We start from the raw sequence: 16377 nt of genomic DNA on the forward strand, positions 1-16377 counted from the left end.
TTAATTGGAATAACTCTGAAGTGTGCTCTGCAATGTATCCCAGTGTTTCCCATGGGAACTGAACTCCAGTTGCCCATGGATGAACTTGATAAAGCACGCTGACTAACTTCTTTCCCTTCCCAGTCTCACTATTCACCCCAGCAGTGCTTTCTAGGATCACCTCTCAAAAACAACAAGCAAGCAAACAAACAGACACACACAGCTACTTGCAATTGAATCCTTGACTCAGAATCTGCTTTTGGGGGAACCCAAACTAAGATAGCACAGAATATGAAATTGCAGACTATGTACTTAAAAGGAGTCAGTGAAATCTGACATTCATGCAAGGGGAGATGAGTTAAAAAATATTTCTTTTGGGAGTTAAGGACCATCTTCTCTATAGTAACAGTTTTTCCACACAAATTACTGATGATTTGAACAAAAGATGTGGATGCTTTGCCTCTGGAAGGCCACAATTAATTTATGGGGTGGGGTGGTTGGTTTCTATTATCTAAGTCCTTTGGATGCAGGAAGAAAAAGTCATTAAAATCTGAAGATATCTGCTGGTTGACTATTAACTTATAACATTAGTGTCAACTCAAATTTATTTTCCTACTTAAATCTTTTTTTTCGCATGGGCAGGCACGGGGAACTACTTAAATCTTATGTCGATCTTATCCATAGTATCCTTACATTGGGTTCCAAAATGTTTGACCAAACAGTGCAAATATAACTGTAGCTCAATTTCCACAGGAAATCTGAAATTTTGCAAGAGCTGCAGCGTTTCATGACATCTATGGAAGTGATGTTGGGAGAAGTGCTGCAGTCAATACAAAGCCATCAACAAACGAGGATCTGGCCAAATAAAATGAATTAACAGCTGCAGATGAGAAAATGGACATGGATGAGGATCCTGATAAGATCTTTCCAACAGAATAATTGAATATGAAAGGATTAAGGGAGGCTCTTGGGAAAATGGATTGCGCCCTCAAATGTGTATGCAAAAATGAGGCTCTTTGTGATCATGCTGTGAAAGTCAAGGACAGAAAGAAGGATACTGCACTGTACTGTGTGTGTTTTTGGGGGAGAAACTGTACTTCAGAACTGCATTTAGATCTATTCCCTCACAAAGTGTTCCCTCTCAGAGTTTGGTGTATAACACCCTTTAAGAGAATCATGAAATCATCCATGCAGTTTGGTAGATTGAACTGGAAGGAGGCTTGTCCCTAGCCTCACATAGAGATTTCTTTCATTGAAAATCACTTAAATATTAACTGAGAACATTTGCGATCTTTCCAGATTTACAGATATGTTTATCAGAAATATAGTTCCAAACAGTCCCAGCTGGCTATAACTAAGGCCTGTGTAATTGATAAAGTGCATCTGGCTTCAAGACACAGGCTAAGGATAGGGGCAGGCTAAGGATAGGTGCAGGCTCTTCCCGGAGAATCTGGTTGGGGTTAAGTGCTAAGTCTCGGGATCATTTGCTCTAGGATTTGAGAGCCAAGTTAATCCACACCAGTGAGAGATAGAGAGGGAGGCAGACAGCTGGGCTCTTTCTTCGGTTGAAAAACTGCACCCTGTGCCTGCAGTGGAAAATTTCCTCCTCTCTTCTGCCTTGAATGCTTTCCCAAACATGAAGGTAAGATGAAAATTTCATTACTTTTGTAAGTGAAGCTATCTCAATGAAAGTAATGCTTAACAGAAAGAAATTAAATAAAGTGAGGTACATGAAAAAAATAGAGAAGAATAAGATCTGGGGGTGATTCTAAGCAGCATTTATTTAACAGCTCAGCCAGAGTTAGTTCTTTCTTTCTTGTCTTGAATTAAATTATTGGTTCAGTGTTGGAAATTAGAAAGTGGAGATAATGTTTATGAAACTCCCGAGAAAGCCATAAAGAAACACAATAGAACTACTGCTATGTCTTAGGGAAAAAATTCAGTGTACTATTTCTGCTTGAATGAGAGGCATGCAATGAAGCCCTGTGACTTGACTGAGCTAAAAATTTTATAGAGAAATATATTTAGGGATTTGGAACTTTAGAATTTGGAATCCTGACTAAAAAGAGCAGGATTGTGAGACTAGAAGATACAGTTAGAAGGAATGAAGCTAGGGGTCTACCAAATACACGTGTTGGCCCAATGCATAATCACCAAATATTAAAAAAAAAAATTACTATTCAGGCAAAAGGGAGAAATCACCACTATAGGCTGAATTTTGGGTCGGCAAAATATGTTTAAATTATTTTTACAATTTTGTTATAAATTTTGATATTTAAACTTAGACATTCGTCAATTATACTGCTGGAACAATAATTTCAGTGCACTGTTAATGGCTAGATTATTCCCATGGTAACTATGCTGTACATTTGCAATATTGCATCCATGCTTGCTATCTACTGGGGTTGGAGGAGGAGCAAGATATGGAGCTTGAATAATTAATGAATGACTGGAATTAAATAATTAAGTATTAAGCACAATTTATAAAGTTAATTGGTTGAATGCTAGGGTACAAGAACACCAGATAAAAATAGTTGGAATTATCATATAATCTAATCTCTATTACTCCGCTTTCTATTTTTATTTAAAATTTTAGAACGTCTGTCAGCTCAAAAGCATATAAGGGCCTAACTGAAGTCATCTAGTTAACATACTCTCCCCCCATATTTGTATTAACTGCCAATCTAATTTTTAATTTATTTTATGATGAGATGTCTTAAAATTTCTTTGTGCTTAAAAGTAAATATTTACAGTCAGTGATTACTATGGTATTTGCTGCTGCAATAATCTTCAATTGACTGATAGAATATTAACTCCAAGCAGTTATTTAACTCCAAGTTGCATGTAGAATTCCTACCTGTATTTGAAAGCAGATATTCACATTTTTGCTGTAAATCTGAAAATCATGTTTCTGTGATAGGCTTGAGAACAGAAACTTGGAAAGCCCTGCGTTATTCAGAAACCAGAAGTGGTTTGCAGAACTGGCGTTTAGGGGTATTCTTTTGTCCTCTCATTCATGTGAACTAAATCCATCAAGGCTATTCCAGAATCTTCTTGGCTATCTCTATGTCCCTTCAATAAGAGATAACTTGACTCTAGTTGTTTTGGAGCAAAAGAAACTTCCCTATGAGCTGGCTGTGAGCCAGCCCTTTTATTCCATCCTGCCAGGACTGAGCTGAACCTGGGATTATGGTGTGGGGTATTGCTCAGTCACCTGGGGCTGCCAAGGGGCCACGCCTCACAGTGTTTCAGGTCAGGGCCTCTCTGCTTCTGTGCTACTTCCAGAGCTGATATGAAGTTATCCATTGTCTTCGATCAGTTATATTGTGTTCATATTTGTTGTGCCTTTAAAAAAAATTTCCTTCCCAGATTATACTACTATTTTATTGGCAAAAATAAGTTAAAAATTTAAAGAAGATAGCAGTATCTATTATCTCTCCACCCAGAGGTGACAACTGTTAACATTTTAATCTATTACTCTCTAGTCTTTTATATGAACATGTGCAAAATATATTTTATTAAATTGCTATCAAACTGTACTGGAATCTGTTTAAAGAATATACCATAAGCATTGTTTCTTGTAACTGGAAAATTTATAAAAACATGCTTATAGTGACTGCATTTTACTCTATCATATATATGGTACTGTCACATTTCTTTATTTTTAGAAGTATTGCAAATTGACGTTTATTTCTAACACAGATGTAAGGAAATTGATTTAAAAGTCTGCATTCTTCTTCAGCCATACAGTATCCTATGTTCTGAATTTATTGATCACTGCATTAAATAATACATGCCAATGATTTATATTTGATTTACCGTACTTTTTTGGGATTTGTGCATTTGGAATCCAATCTATACCATAGAATTTAATATTTTATTGTGACCCCAAATAAGTTCGTGATTCAGAAAAAACCAACACAAATGACCAGACTTGGAATTGAAAGAGCAGAGATGATGATTAGAGTTGGAAAACATTAGAAGAGGGAGGTAGAAGCTAATAGTTAGTGAAAAGGAAGAAGAGAGAGGAATTCTGGGAATGTAGTTTCAGCGTAGCTAGGTTGCCACACTGAAAATCTGCCATGTACCTCTCAACTAAGCAATTCCTTTATGGAATCACTTTAGATGTTAGTCTATTTCTGTCATTCATATGACTTTTATCTATTTTTTTCCATTTGATAATAAGCTCTTCACAGGCAGGAGCAGTCATTGCTTCCTTTTTATCTACCCCGCTAACAAGTTTTCAAGAGCTTGTCCTGGTTAGTAATTCAACTTGTATAACTCATTACCAGAATTGATCTGTAAGGAGCAGATCTTGGTGGTCTAGAATAAGAAATACATGTTTGGGGAAGGTGGTGGCAAATACAGTGCTGCTTAAAAGTATGTTCCCTAAAACTTGGTTGAAAAAATTTTAAGCTCATGTAACAGGATATTTAAAATGTCTTTTTTCCATGATGCCTTAATTTTGGCTGAAGTTTAAAGGCCCAGAGCAATAAGTGCTCAGTGCTCCCACATTTTAAAGTGAGGTGATTATATTTCATGCAATGTTTCAAAGAGAGTAGCTCCAAATCAGTCTGGTGACTCTTTGGCTATCCTTATTCTTAAGGCTATGCAAACAGAGGCTTAAAAGATCTCATCACTTGGAGTATGGGGGCTATAAGGACTGATACATGACTCATATTTGAGAAAAATCTATAGGTTGGCGGGTCTGCCTGGTAGCGAAGTAAATTGACAAAGCAGTGGCACTAACAACCTAATTTGTCAGGACAAAGATATGTGCAGGTCTCCCACTGGGCAGATATAGACCTTTGGAATGGAGCCAGTCTGAAGTCATTGGGGACAGTACCTGAGAGGCTGCCTTCAGGGTGAAACAACCCCAATAGATAGCATCATTAAGGAAAGGACTCCCAAGAAGCAGCTGCTGGTGAGTGTCACAAGTGAGGAAAAAAGGCATGAATCATTTCTGCCAGAGAATATGGGGCACAGGTCCCCAGGGTCCAGAATCCAGAGACCTACAAACACACCTCAAGAGATAAAGAATCAACATTCAAACATCCAGCGTACCCTAAGTCACCATCCCAGACTCCAGCTGGATTGGTCAAGCAAGATCCTTTTTGGCCTTTGCTCATCTTGCCCGGGCACTCTGATTTGAAGACGACAGTGGCAGCTTGGGAACGCAGAGGAGAGCAGTGGAAGAGCAAGGGAGAATTTTGATGTGGATCCCGCCTCTTTGGACCCTAGGAATCTAGGAAAGAAATTGAAATATCAACATTAGACTGTTCTAGAATTTCTGTTGCCTGAAAAATTGCCTACTAAGGCTTGAGCATGATAAGTAAAGCTACAAAATAGGCTTTCCCAGGGTCAGGAGTGAAAATGAGTTGACTGCACAGAGAAAGGGCACAATGTGAGAAAAAGAAAAGAAAAAGTCTACAATTAAACAACCACAACAACAACACAATAATTATATGCTTAATGTATTCAAAGCTTCCAAACCTTGTTCACCCATTTCCAAGCTGCTCACAGTACCTCAGTACCTCTGGCTCCTTTGGATATGCTAGTCAGAATGATAGGTTCTAAACTAAATTTTACTATGATTTTACTATGGAAAGGAAGATGGCTAATAGGAGGTCTGGTGGCCTAGGAAAGCAAGTGGAAGGGTCTACAAAAAAATGTAGGGAAACCACTTCACAGCTATGCTGAGGGGAAAGAAGTTTGGGGGGCTTTATACTGGGTTATGAATTGAAAGCATTTGCTATTCTTAGAGAGTCTTCACCAAAGATTTGAATTGTATTCCATCTTTGGTTGTCAGTTAAAGTAGGAAAATACATATAAGTAAAAATGATAAAATAGAAATCACCTATAATATCACCACCCAGAAATAAACGATCTTTTATTTTTTTTCCCAGATTTGTTTTTTCAGTACACGCATACCTCTTAAAACAGCATGCAATCACATCCTGCATACAGTTATGGAACTGGATAGAGTTACTCCGAATTTACTTAAAATTACTCAATATGTAGGCTTGTGGTGGCACATAAAGGTGATTACAAAAGATCTCAGAGGATGGGAATGTATAACTCAGTAGATCTTGTGGCAGACGATGGCTGTGACTAAAAGTACAGCTATAAAAATTTCCCTCCATGGACTAGAACAAAGGTATGCAACTATGACAAGGAGTTAACAGTGCAGTGACACATAGGAAAAAACATACCTACTGCAGACTATGGACCATAGTTACAGCAAATCTTACTATTCTTTCATCAACAATAAAAAATGTGTTGTGCACCATTGCTATGGATTGATGATAGGGGGGATAAGGGATATGAGATGTTTTGGGTGCTTTTTCTCTTTCTTTCTCTTTTGTTCTCTCTCTCTTTCTTTTTACCCACCCTCCTTCTCTCTCTCTCCCCCTCTCTCTTTCTCCTCTCCTCCCTCCCTCCCTCCTTCCCTTCCTTCCATCCTTCCTTCCTTCCACTTCCTGAAGTAATGAAAACACTCTGAAATTGATTGTTGGTGATGAATGGAGAACTGTGTGATGATACTGTGAGCCACTGATTGTTTATTTTGGGTAGATTGTATGGTGTTTGAATATCTCTTAATAAAATTCATGAAAGGGGAGAAAAAAATCCCTCACAGGGGCTTTAAACACTGAGGAGCCACCCACAGGACTAAGAAATGAGAGCAGAATTACTACCCTGTGCCCAGGACTGTGTCCTAACAGCAATCAGCATGTTATGTCTTCCAAGCTTTCTTCTCTCTGGATGTTTCTCCTCCAGGGTGCTAAACTTGGAGAGAAGGCAGGTAGAGAAAGGGATTAAAAGATGATAGGACCCTAAGGACATGCTTCAGGCTATTTTATTCTGCAGCACTAGAGAAGCCAGCATTTTAAATTTATTTTTCCATGACATTGCCCAATCCCTGGTTGTTTTTCCAGAAAAGAATAATAGAAGATAGGATCAACAGAATTATATTAAACTTTTATTTAAAATAGAAACTGAAAAAGAGAAGCAGAGTCATGTAGTTTCTCAATGGTTCCTTTATTTTCTTATGGTCCCAATTTACAAATCTCAACTTGGACAAATGTATTAATTTTCAAATCCTTAAAGAAATGCAAGCTAAAATATTGCCTTATTGTTTTTCTTCTTCAGGCATTAAGCTTATTCATTTTGGTGGGATTTATAGGAGAATTCCCAGGTTTTTCAAGGTAAGATGTTTTTTGGATTATGTGTAGAAATTATTAAAAATTCTTATATTTTACTTAAGATATTTTTTAGTAGAGTCTGATTTTATATTGTAACCTGGATGTGTTTTAAATATAGAAAGACCTTTGCTCTTTCTATATTTAAAAAAAGTAAGGATAGCAAAAATGTGTTTTCTTATTCTTATTCTTATTTACGTTTTTTCCCCATAAGGAAGAAACTTGAGGACTAAAAATACTTCCCAGTCCTTTGCTTGGCCCAGGACCATGGTTGTTGCCTGTAACTCAGAGAATCAGAGCAGACCTACACCTCGTAGAGCAGAATTTGATTTTTATATGTAATCCTTGCAAAACATCCTCTGGATTTTAAAGTTGGGAGGTTTTCTTTATTTTATTTTTTAAGAATATAGTTTTATCTGCTCCTGAGGCCTGGAAAAATTGCAGCATCATTTACTCATGATCTTGTTTTGCTTTCACATGTGTGTGATGGGATAAGGCCAAGTCAGTTCACTTTACTGTATTAGACACCTGTGTAAGTTCCTGGGATTCAAAGGGCAGTAAGATGGCACGGAGAATCTGTTGATCAATGCAGACCTTTAAGCAATGCATTTCAGGCTATAGGAGAGGCCTGCCCAGGGTGTGGTGGGAGTATGCACCACTGAAGCCAAGCCCCCTTCCCAAGCCTTGGGGGGTTTGGAGAAGGCTCTGGCTTTCCCTTGGATAAACAGACAAATAACAGTAAGTTCAGATTGTTCAAGGATCAAAAATACTAAGGTAATTGTACCATGGGTACCATTATTAGAGATATAGTAGAGATGTTAAAACTACAGGTAAAGTAAGGTTGATCCTATAAAAACACTAGAAGCACTCACAATTAAGAGGTGGGACTGATTGCAAAGGTAACTTGAGAGGTTATAGATATGCAAGAATCCTCTTGACTCAGGATGTCTCCTAGCCATGGAATGTAAACAAAATGTAGAAATCAGGAGTCCAGCTTCCATTATTTCTTGAAGAACCTGGTTTTAGGCAAGTCTTCCTTAATCTCTTAGCAGTAATCCGTAAAATCTCACTTACAGGACCAGAGCTGAGTATTGTATGAAAAGTCAGAAGCCCAGTTTATTGCTTATAGTACAATTTAAGCATTCTCTAGTGTCCACATATACTTATTAAAGTGGATTTGTTCAAGCTCAAAGCTGCTTCCTGCCTAGATGGATGCTTGGGAGGTGACCTAAATGAAGAGGGAGAATATTTAAAATTAATTCTTATCTATTCTGGGTCTGCATTTTTCAGTCTTTTACTTCTCATAGGGTCTTGTTAAAGCTTCTTGTCTCTCATTGAAAGTTTCTGGAAAACTTCAATTCATCATTTTGAACCCCTTAGGAGGTCGTAGTAACTTCCTCCTGTGTGTTTCTGCCTTCGGCTCTCTGACACTGACTGCTCTATTATTTATATTTCCATAACGTTTTATACTGTACATATTTCTTTATGAAATCTATCAAATTTGCATCAATCTTTATTTGTTAGACCTCTACGTTCCAGTCCTCTCCTCTATCAATAGTCAGTGACCTATTGTTTCGGTTTTCTAAAGCTGACACAATGCAATATACCAGAAATGGGTTGGCTTTTTATGGTGGTGGGGTTGGCTTTTACAATGGGATTTATTCATTTACAAGCTTACAGTTTGTAGGCCATGAAATATATCCAAATTAAGGAACCAAAAGGGCAATACCTTCCCTGAAGGCTGGCTACCAGCAAGCTTAGGCTCTTCTATCAGACAGCAAGATACATCGTAGCCTCTGCCAGGGCTTTTCTCCCAGATTTCATTGCTTTTAGCTGATGGGTTCAGTGACTTCCTCTCAGTTTTCTGGGGTTTTTGCTGTGAGCATCTTTTAATTTCATCTATCAGCTTCTGTCTGTGTTTTATCCTTTTATAAAGGATTTTATAAAGGATTCCAATAAGGGGATTAAGATCCACCTTGAATGAGGTAGGTCACATCTCAATGAAATATTACTATCCACAAAAGGTCTACAGGCACAGGAATGGATTAAAAGAACATGATCTACTTATTCATTACATAAATATCTCTTTTTAGTTCCTAGTGTATTAGAAAAGCTAGGAGGAAATACCTAAAATTGTTTGTCTGTAATCTAGCAGCCTTGATCTTTGATAATGATTATATTACTATATAGCTTTTATCATCTGACCATTTTATTGTAAAAACCTGTGACTGATGCTCCCTTTTTTCCAGTGTGTGAGCAGATGAGTAATAAAATAAAGACACCAGCAAGAAAAGACAGGGAAGTTATATTTCCTAAACAATGTGATGTGAGCATGATATTAATATCCGAAGAAATTGACATTTTTGTTCTATCTGGCTGTTTAATCTCCATTCCCTCTTCCTAATGCTATTCCAAATTTATTTGAAGCCTATCCTCTTGTTGAATCTGGGTTATTGATTCAGTGGTTGTGGTAGGTTGAATTATGTACCCCTGAAAAACGTGTTCTTGATCTCTTCCTGGGTGGCTGTGGGTGTAAGCCAATTGTAAATGGAATCTATTAATTTAGTTAGGATGTGACCCAATTGAAGGAGGGCACGCCTTAATCTGATTGCTGGGGTCCCTTATAAGCAGAATAAATTCAAACATAGTGATAGAAAGCCACAGGGGGGAACTGGTAGGAGCAAGTCAGCAGGAACCTGGAAGAGAAAGGAGAGGACGTTGCCAAGAGTCAGGGAAAGCTGAAGAATCCAAGGATTGTCAGCTAACTAGAAGGCTACTTACCCAGGAAGGAAGCAACGCTTCTAGCCTTCAAAACTGTGAGCCAATACATTAAACCAAAACAGAAAAGAAAAAAGAACATGATCTATTCTGGGGTACAGACAACTTCAAACTACTTTTTTTTTCTTCTTTTCATTTTAGGGTATTTTATTGTCTCAGAAAAAAAAAATCATGAAGCTAATGTTCTCTTATTTTGAATATTCTTTGTGTTCCTCTCTCTTATCTTTCTACTTGTTTTGTGACGGATAATTTGACACGGTGACAGTGCCTCTTCTCCAGTCAACTGCCAGTGGGACTCCTATGCCCCTTGGTCGGAATGCAATGGCTGTACCAAGACTCAGGTAGGACCATGAAGAAGTTTTGTATTTGAATATTTTTATGCAGAATTAGCTTAGAAATAGCCAAAGGTTATTAACTTTTGAATGATGTTTTTGTGTTTCTTGAAAATTACTTTAATAATTTTGAAGGGATAAAAGTGTGACTTGTTTAATAATTAATCTTGTAAGATAGTGATTTCTGCATTCTAAATTTTTTGAGCTAGAAGTGCACATGGATAAAAGGTAAGGGAAACTTGTTACGCTTTGAACTATGAGAGAAATAGGAATAACATGAAATGAAATCAGTAGGTTATTTGAAATCTGCTTCATGTTTACTGTTCAATCTTTTCATTTGAACAAACACTCACAAGTAGCAAGAAGGCCTGCTTTGTTTTACCTCACAAATAGGGAGAAGTCATGGAAAATTAAACATATTGTAATGTTTTGGAGTTAATTACTAAGTAATTAAAATAAAATATCGGATATAATCTGGAGATTATAAAATGCTTCTAAAAATGTCTTTTCTTTCTTATTATAATATGCCCATTGGAGAAAATACAGAAAAGTATAAAGAAAGGAGCAAACAACTCATCATTCTGCTATTTAAAAGAAACCAATAGGTCAACATATTGATGTGTATTCTTTCAGCTTACTTTATCTGCATTTATAATTTTTAAAAATAGGATGATTTGTTCACCAGTTTGTATCCTACTATTTTAACTTGATGTTATATTGTGAGCAGCTGCATAATGTTCCATAATATGAATATACCCATCTTTTTTATCCATTTCCCTTTTGTTTGATATTTAAGATTGTTTCCTTTTCTGTTATTATAAATAAAACTTTAATGGACATTTTTTATACATGGATATCTACCCTTTTTCCTGATTATTTTCTTCTGATGAATTCCTAGAAATGTAATGTTTAGTTTTAAAGGTCTGAACATTTTAATGGTGAAACAGCTTTAAGGTAGCTCAATTTGGATAAAAATATATATTCAAAAATATTAATTTTTTTAAGAAACAGACCCCTGTTATAGAAGATAATTTCTGTTTTGAAACATCATCATAATCATCATCTCCATTAAAAATTTATTTAGTATATACATGTGTGGTACTCCCAAAACAAGTTACACAAATGCAAAACTTGGCTTCTGGCAACTATAATAGATGACATCTCTGAGTACAGGCAAATGGGTACATCAATAACAAGGTAAAGGTCAAGAAAATGCCAAGCACCTAAACATTTTTAAAAATTTAAAACCACTTAAGAAAGAAAGACCTCTAAATAAAAATAGAAAGCTAGATGGTATTTTTCATATTTTTTTTTCTTCACTGAATAGACCATCATGCAATGGACAAAGCCTTGGATTATAAAAGCAAGCTGCTCATGAAGAAAGACACAAGTGAAAGTGGGAAAGCAGTCATAAGATCAGAATTTGACAGGTGGGAATGAGACTGCTGAGACAGGGTAGCCTTCATGGGCATCCTGGTAAAATGGAAAGGGGAAATATTACTTACACAGACAATACAATCTGTGCTTTGGGACTTTAGAAAAGAACATGTTAATTAGCTACATACAAAAGGTGTCTTCATCAGTCAAAAACAGAAAGAAAAAATTTATCTTTTTTTTTTTTTTTTACCAGGTTCCACTTTCCATTCATTTTCCTCAATGGCCCCTCTGCTTAGACACAAAGAGATACCGGATTCAGTTTTCACCTTGGTGCAAGGCTGCTCAGGGTTCAAATTTACATTACTGTAACTTCTTGTAAGGAATACCCTTTGTAACCCAATTTAGGACGGAGGTATAAGTTCAAGATTGGTTCACATATTTCCTCCTCCCTGTTAGTCTCTGCTTAACATTTCAGTCCTCTGGAAGCTCAGATTTGGTTCATTTTCCTGAGTGGCGAAGAGGGGAGTACAGAAGAAGCCCTAAAAGATGCATCTTTGATTGACATTGGGGAGGAAAAGGATTTTGCTGATCTTCTTTTGATACATGATTTCTTATTAAATGAGGATTAAATGAATTTTAAGATGAATTGGTTCTCAATTTCTCATTTGGCTTGATCATTTCTTCACTTTTCCCATACTGCTTTGTCCCCACACCTTTGTTCTCGACATATTTACCATTTTAGAAGTCAGTTTTTGATTATCTAATAAAATTCCATTGTAGAGGTCGCTTTACCTTTGGACTGCTTGGATTCTGTCCTGTAAACTTGACCTCCATATAGTATATTTTCCTCTCTCTGGATCCTTTTTTGCCTGGTCTGCCTGAAGAAAGTTTAAAGTTCAGCTCCAATCAAATGACGCCATTTTCTAATGGTTTCCCTGACTCCATTTCATCTCTGCTCCCCTTTCTAGTTTGCTTACCTCCCCTTTGGCATAATTCATTTCTCCTTTTCTGGTTAGTTCTTTGTATACAGTTTTGACAAAAACCTTAATAATTCTATATTGCAATCTGTTTGTTTGTACGTCTACGCAGATAAGCTTGACTCTTACAGGTTATTTTCTTAATGATTCATTAAGTTTTTTTCACTCAACCCTGAAAGTAGATATGTAACTGAGACCTTTCTATAAATTATAACCTAAGTGTTACTGAACTCAAGGGCAAGTGGGTCTGAGGGTTCATTGATTTTGTAGACTTTGTCAGAACAATTTCCCCCCAAATTGTTCTCCCATTGTTTTCATTTCACTTAGATTTTTTTTCTCAGATAAAGTAAACTGAACATTTCTAAAAGCATTACCTGTTTTCTGTTTAGACTCGCAGGCGGCCGGTTGCTGTTTACGGCCAGTACGGGGGCCACGCTTGTGTAGGAAGTGCTTTTGAAACCCAATCATGTGAACCCACACGGGGATGCCCAACAGAAGAAGGCTGTGGAGAGCGCTTTAGGTGTTTTTCAGGTAAGTCTTGTGTCATCGTCTTGGGGATGCAGGCTGTAAATTCAGTTGTTATTTTGTATAACTTGCCCAATATAGAGATATTTGTTGAATAACACTGAATTTATATTGGCCTATAAGTTGATTTCCCCCCAGCATCAGTAGGAATTTTGCTGGCATATTAATTGCACACTTAGCTATCATACTTTCAAATGCAAGGGTGAGCCCCTGGTAGTAGAGGTAGGGATACTTTTTGCCTCTTCAAATAGAGCTATGGTTATGGACAGACTCAAACAATTCTTGATGTCATATTTTTTAAAAATATATTTTCATTGAGAAATATCCACATGCGTACTGTTCAGACATATTATACAATCAGTAACTCACAGTATCATCACATAGTTGTGTATTCTTTACCACAATCATTTATAGAACATCACTCCAGAAAAAGAAACAAAAAGAAAAAAGAACTCATACATCCCATATCCCTTACCCTTCCTTCTCACCGACTCAAGTTTAACTCTTTATCTCCCGCTATTATTTATTATTATAACTTTCAATTTACCCAAGTTTTACCCTTATCTCCCCTATCATTCATTTATTTTTTTAGTCATCTGTCCATACCCTGGATAAATGAAGCATCAGACACAAGGCTTTCACAATCACAGTCACATTGTAAATGCTATATAGGTTTACAGTGTTCTTTAATAATCAAAGCTACTGGAACTCAGTTCAACAGTTGCAAATATTTCCCTCTAGCCACTCCAATGCACCATAAACTAAAAAGGAATATCTATATAATGCGTAAGAATAACCTCCAGGATAGGGGTGAAAGTCTCCCTGGTAGCATGAGATGTGACTCCCAGGGATGAGCCTGGCCTTGGCACTGTTGGAGTGACAATGCCAGCCTGACCTAAAAGGGGGAAAGAAGTGGAACAAATAAGGTATCAGTGACTGAGAGAGTTCAAATCGAGTCGAGAGGCTACACTGGAGGTCACTCTTACATAAGCTTCAGTTAGACATTGCTAATTTATTATAACTTGCCAAACTCCAACCAAAACCATTCCAGCCAATCCTAAAGAACACCTAGGGCAATATATTAGATTCTACAAAGGTTCCATGTACTAAGGTAACTTTCCAGAAACCTACAACCTCCAGATGTGTCCCTGGGCCAGATAAGCCCTGACATGCAGAGGGGTCAGCCTTGCCAGAACATCAACTAATTCCATCCCCCATCCCATATTATTGACAACCCCTTCCAACACGAAAAAGTCAGTATGGTCAAAGCCCAAATACCTCTAAAGAGTGGGAGAAAGATCAAAGGTGATGGTGGGGTTATACGGAGAAGGTAAGGTTTAAAAAATGAGTATGATTGCTGAATCATTATATTGATATTTCTTTTAGTCTTCAATATCTTAGAGCAGCTATGAGTAAAAACCTAAAATTGTGGCATTTTAACCCATACCAAACTCTGAAATCTGTTCTATAACTAATTGTTGTGCTGTGCTTTGAAATGTATTGCTTTTTTGGTATATATGTTGTTTTTCAGAAAAAAGAAAAAAGTGATGATAAAAAAATATTCCTTCTAGCTTCCAATGTTCTGGAGCAGCTAGAAGGAAAAATCTGAGAGGATGGTATGGTAGCCCATGATAAAGTCTGGGATCTGTCCTGTAACTACTTGTTGAAGAGTGCTTTGAAAACTATTGCTTCTTTCTTTCTTTACTTTTTTTTAAATTTATTTTTATTTATTTATTTATTTATTATTATTTTTTTATTAATTAAAAAAAGAATTAACAAAACAATTAGAAATCATTCCAATCTACATGTACAATCAGTAATTCTTAATAACATCACATAGTTGCATATTCATCATTTCTTAGTACATTTGCATCGATTTAGAAAAAGAAATAAAAAGACAACAGAATAAGAATTAAAACAACAATAGAAAGAAAAACAAAAACAAAAACAAAAACAAAAAACCTATACCTCACATGCAGCTTCATTCAGTGTTTTAACATAATTGCATTACAATTGGGTAGTATTGTGCTGTCCATTTCTGAGTTTTTATATCCAGTCCCGTTGTACAGTCTGTATCCCTTCAGCTCCAATTATCCCTTCTCTCTTTTTTTTTTTTTAATTAACGGAAAAAAAGAAATTAACCCAACATTTAGAGATCATACCATTCTACATATGCAATCATTAATTCTTAACATCATCACATAGATGCATGATCATCATTTCTTAGTACATGTGCATTGGTTTAGAAGAACTAGCAACATAACCGAAAAAGATATAGAATGTTAATATAGAGAAAAAAATAAAAGTAATAATAGTAAAATCAAAACAAAACAAAACAAAACAAAAACCTATAGCTCAGATGCAGCTTCATTCAGTGTTTTAACATGATTACTTTACAATTAGGTATTATTGTGCTGTCCATTTTTGAGTTTTTGTATCTAGTCCTGTTACACCGTCTGTATCCCTTCAACTCCAATTGGCCATTATCTTACCCTGTTTCTACCTCCTGCTGGACTCTGTTATCAAGGACATATTCCAAATTTATTCTCGAATGTCTGTTCACATCAGTGGGACCATACAGTATTTGTCCTTTAGTTTTTGGCTAGACTCACTCAGCGTAATGTTCTCTAGGTCCATCCATGTTATTACATGCTTCATAAGTTTATCCTGTCTTAAAGCTGCATAGTATTCCATCGTATGTATATACCACAGTTTGTTTAGCCACTCTTCTGTTGATGGAGATTTCGGCTGTTTCCATCTCTTTGCAATTGTAAATAACGCTGCTATAAACATTGGTGTGCAAATGTCCGTTTGTGTCTTTGCCCTTAAGTCCTTTGAGTATATTCCCAGCAATGGTATTGCTGGGTTGTATGGCAATTCTATATTCAGCTTTTTGAGGAACCGCCAAACTGCCTTCCACAGTGGTTGCACCATTTGACATTCCCACCAACAGTGGATAAGTGTGCCTCTTTCTCCGCATCCTCTCCAGCACTTGTCATTTTCTGTTTTGTTGATAATGGCCATTCTGGTGGGTGTGAGATGATATCTCATTGTGGTTTTGATTTGCATTTCTCTAATGGCCAGGGACATTGAGCATCTCTTCATGTGCCTTTTGGCCATTTGTATTTCCTCTTCTGATAGGTGTCTGTTCAAGTCTTTTTCCCATTTTGTAATTGGGTTGGCTGTCTTTTTGTTGTTGAGATGAACAAT

At 36.6% G+C, this 16377-nt stretch overlaps 1 protein-coding gene across 1 annotated transcript in view; it reads left to right on the plus strand.

The window, feature by feature from the left end:
* Nucleotides 1-1297: 1297 nt before the first annotated feature.
* C7 (complement C7) overlaps nucleotides 1298-16377 on the plus strand; it is a 70741-nt gene continuing 55661 nt past the window's right edge. The window contains exons 1-4 of the mRNA XM_077117064.1: nucleotides 1298-1621; nucleotides 7129-7184; nucleotides 10222-10297; nucleotides 13032-13173. Of these exons, the coding sequence (XP_076973179.1) occupies nucleotides 1616-1621; nucleotides 7129-7184; nucleotides 10222-10297; nucleotides 13032-13173 (280 nt within the window). The 5' untranslated portion in view covers nucleotides 1298-1615. The remainder of the gene's footprint in view (nucleotides 1622-7128; nucleotides 7185-10221; nucleotides 10298-13031; nucleotides 13174-16377) is intronic.

The sequence above is a fragment of the Tamandua tetradactyla genome, chromosome 9 (genome assembly GCF_023851605.1).
Source record: "Tamandua tetradactyla isolate mTamTet1 chromosome 9, mTamTet1.pri, whole genome shotgun sequence".
Taxonomy (NCBI): domain Eukaryota; kingdom Metazoa; phylum Chordata; class Mammalia; order Pilosa; family Myrmecophagidae; genus Tamandua; species Tamandua tetradactyla.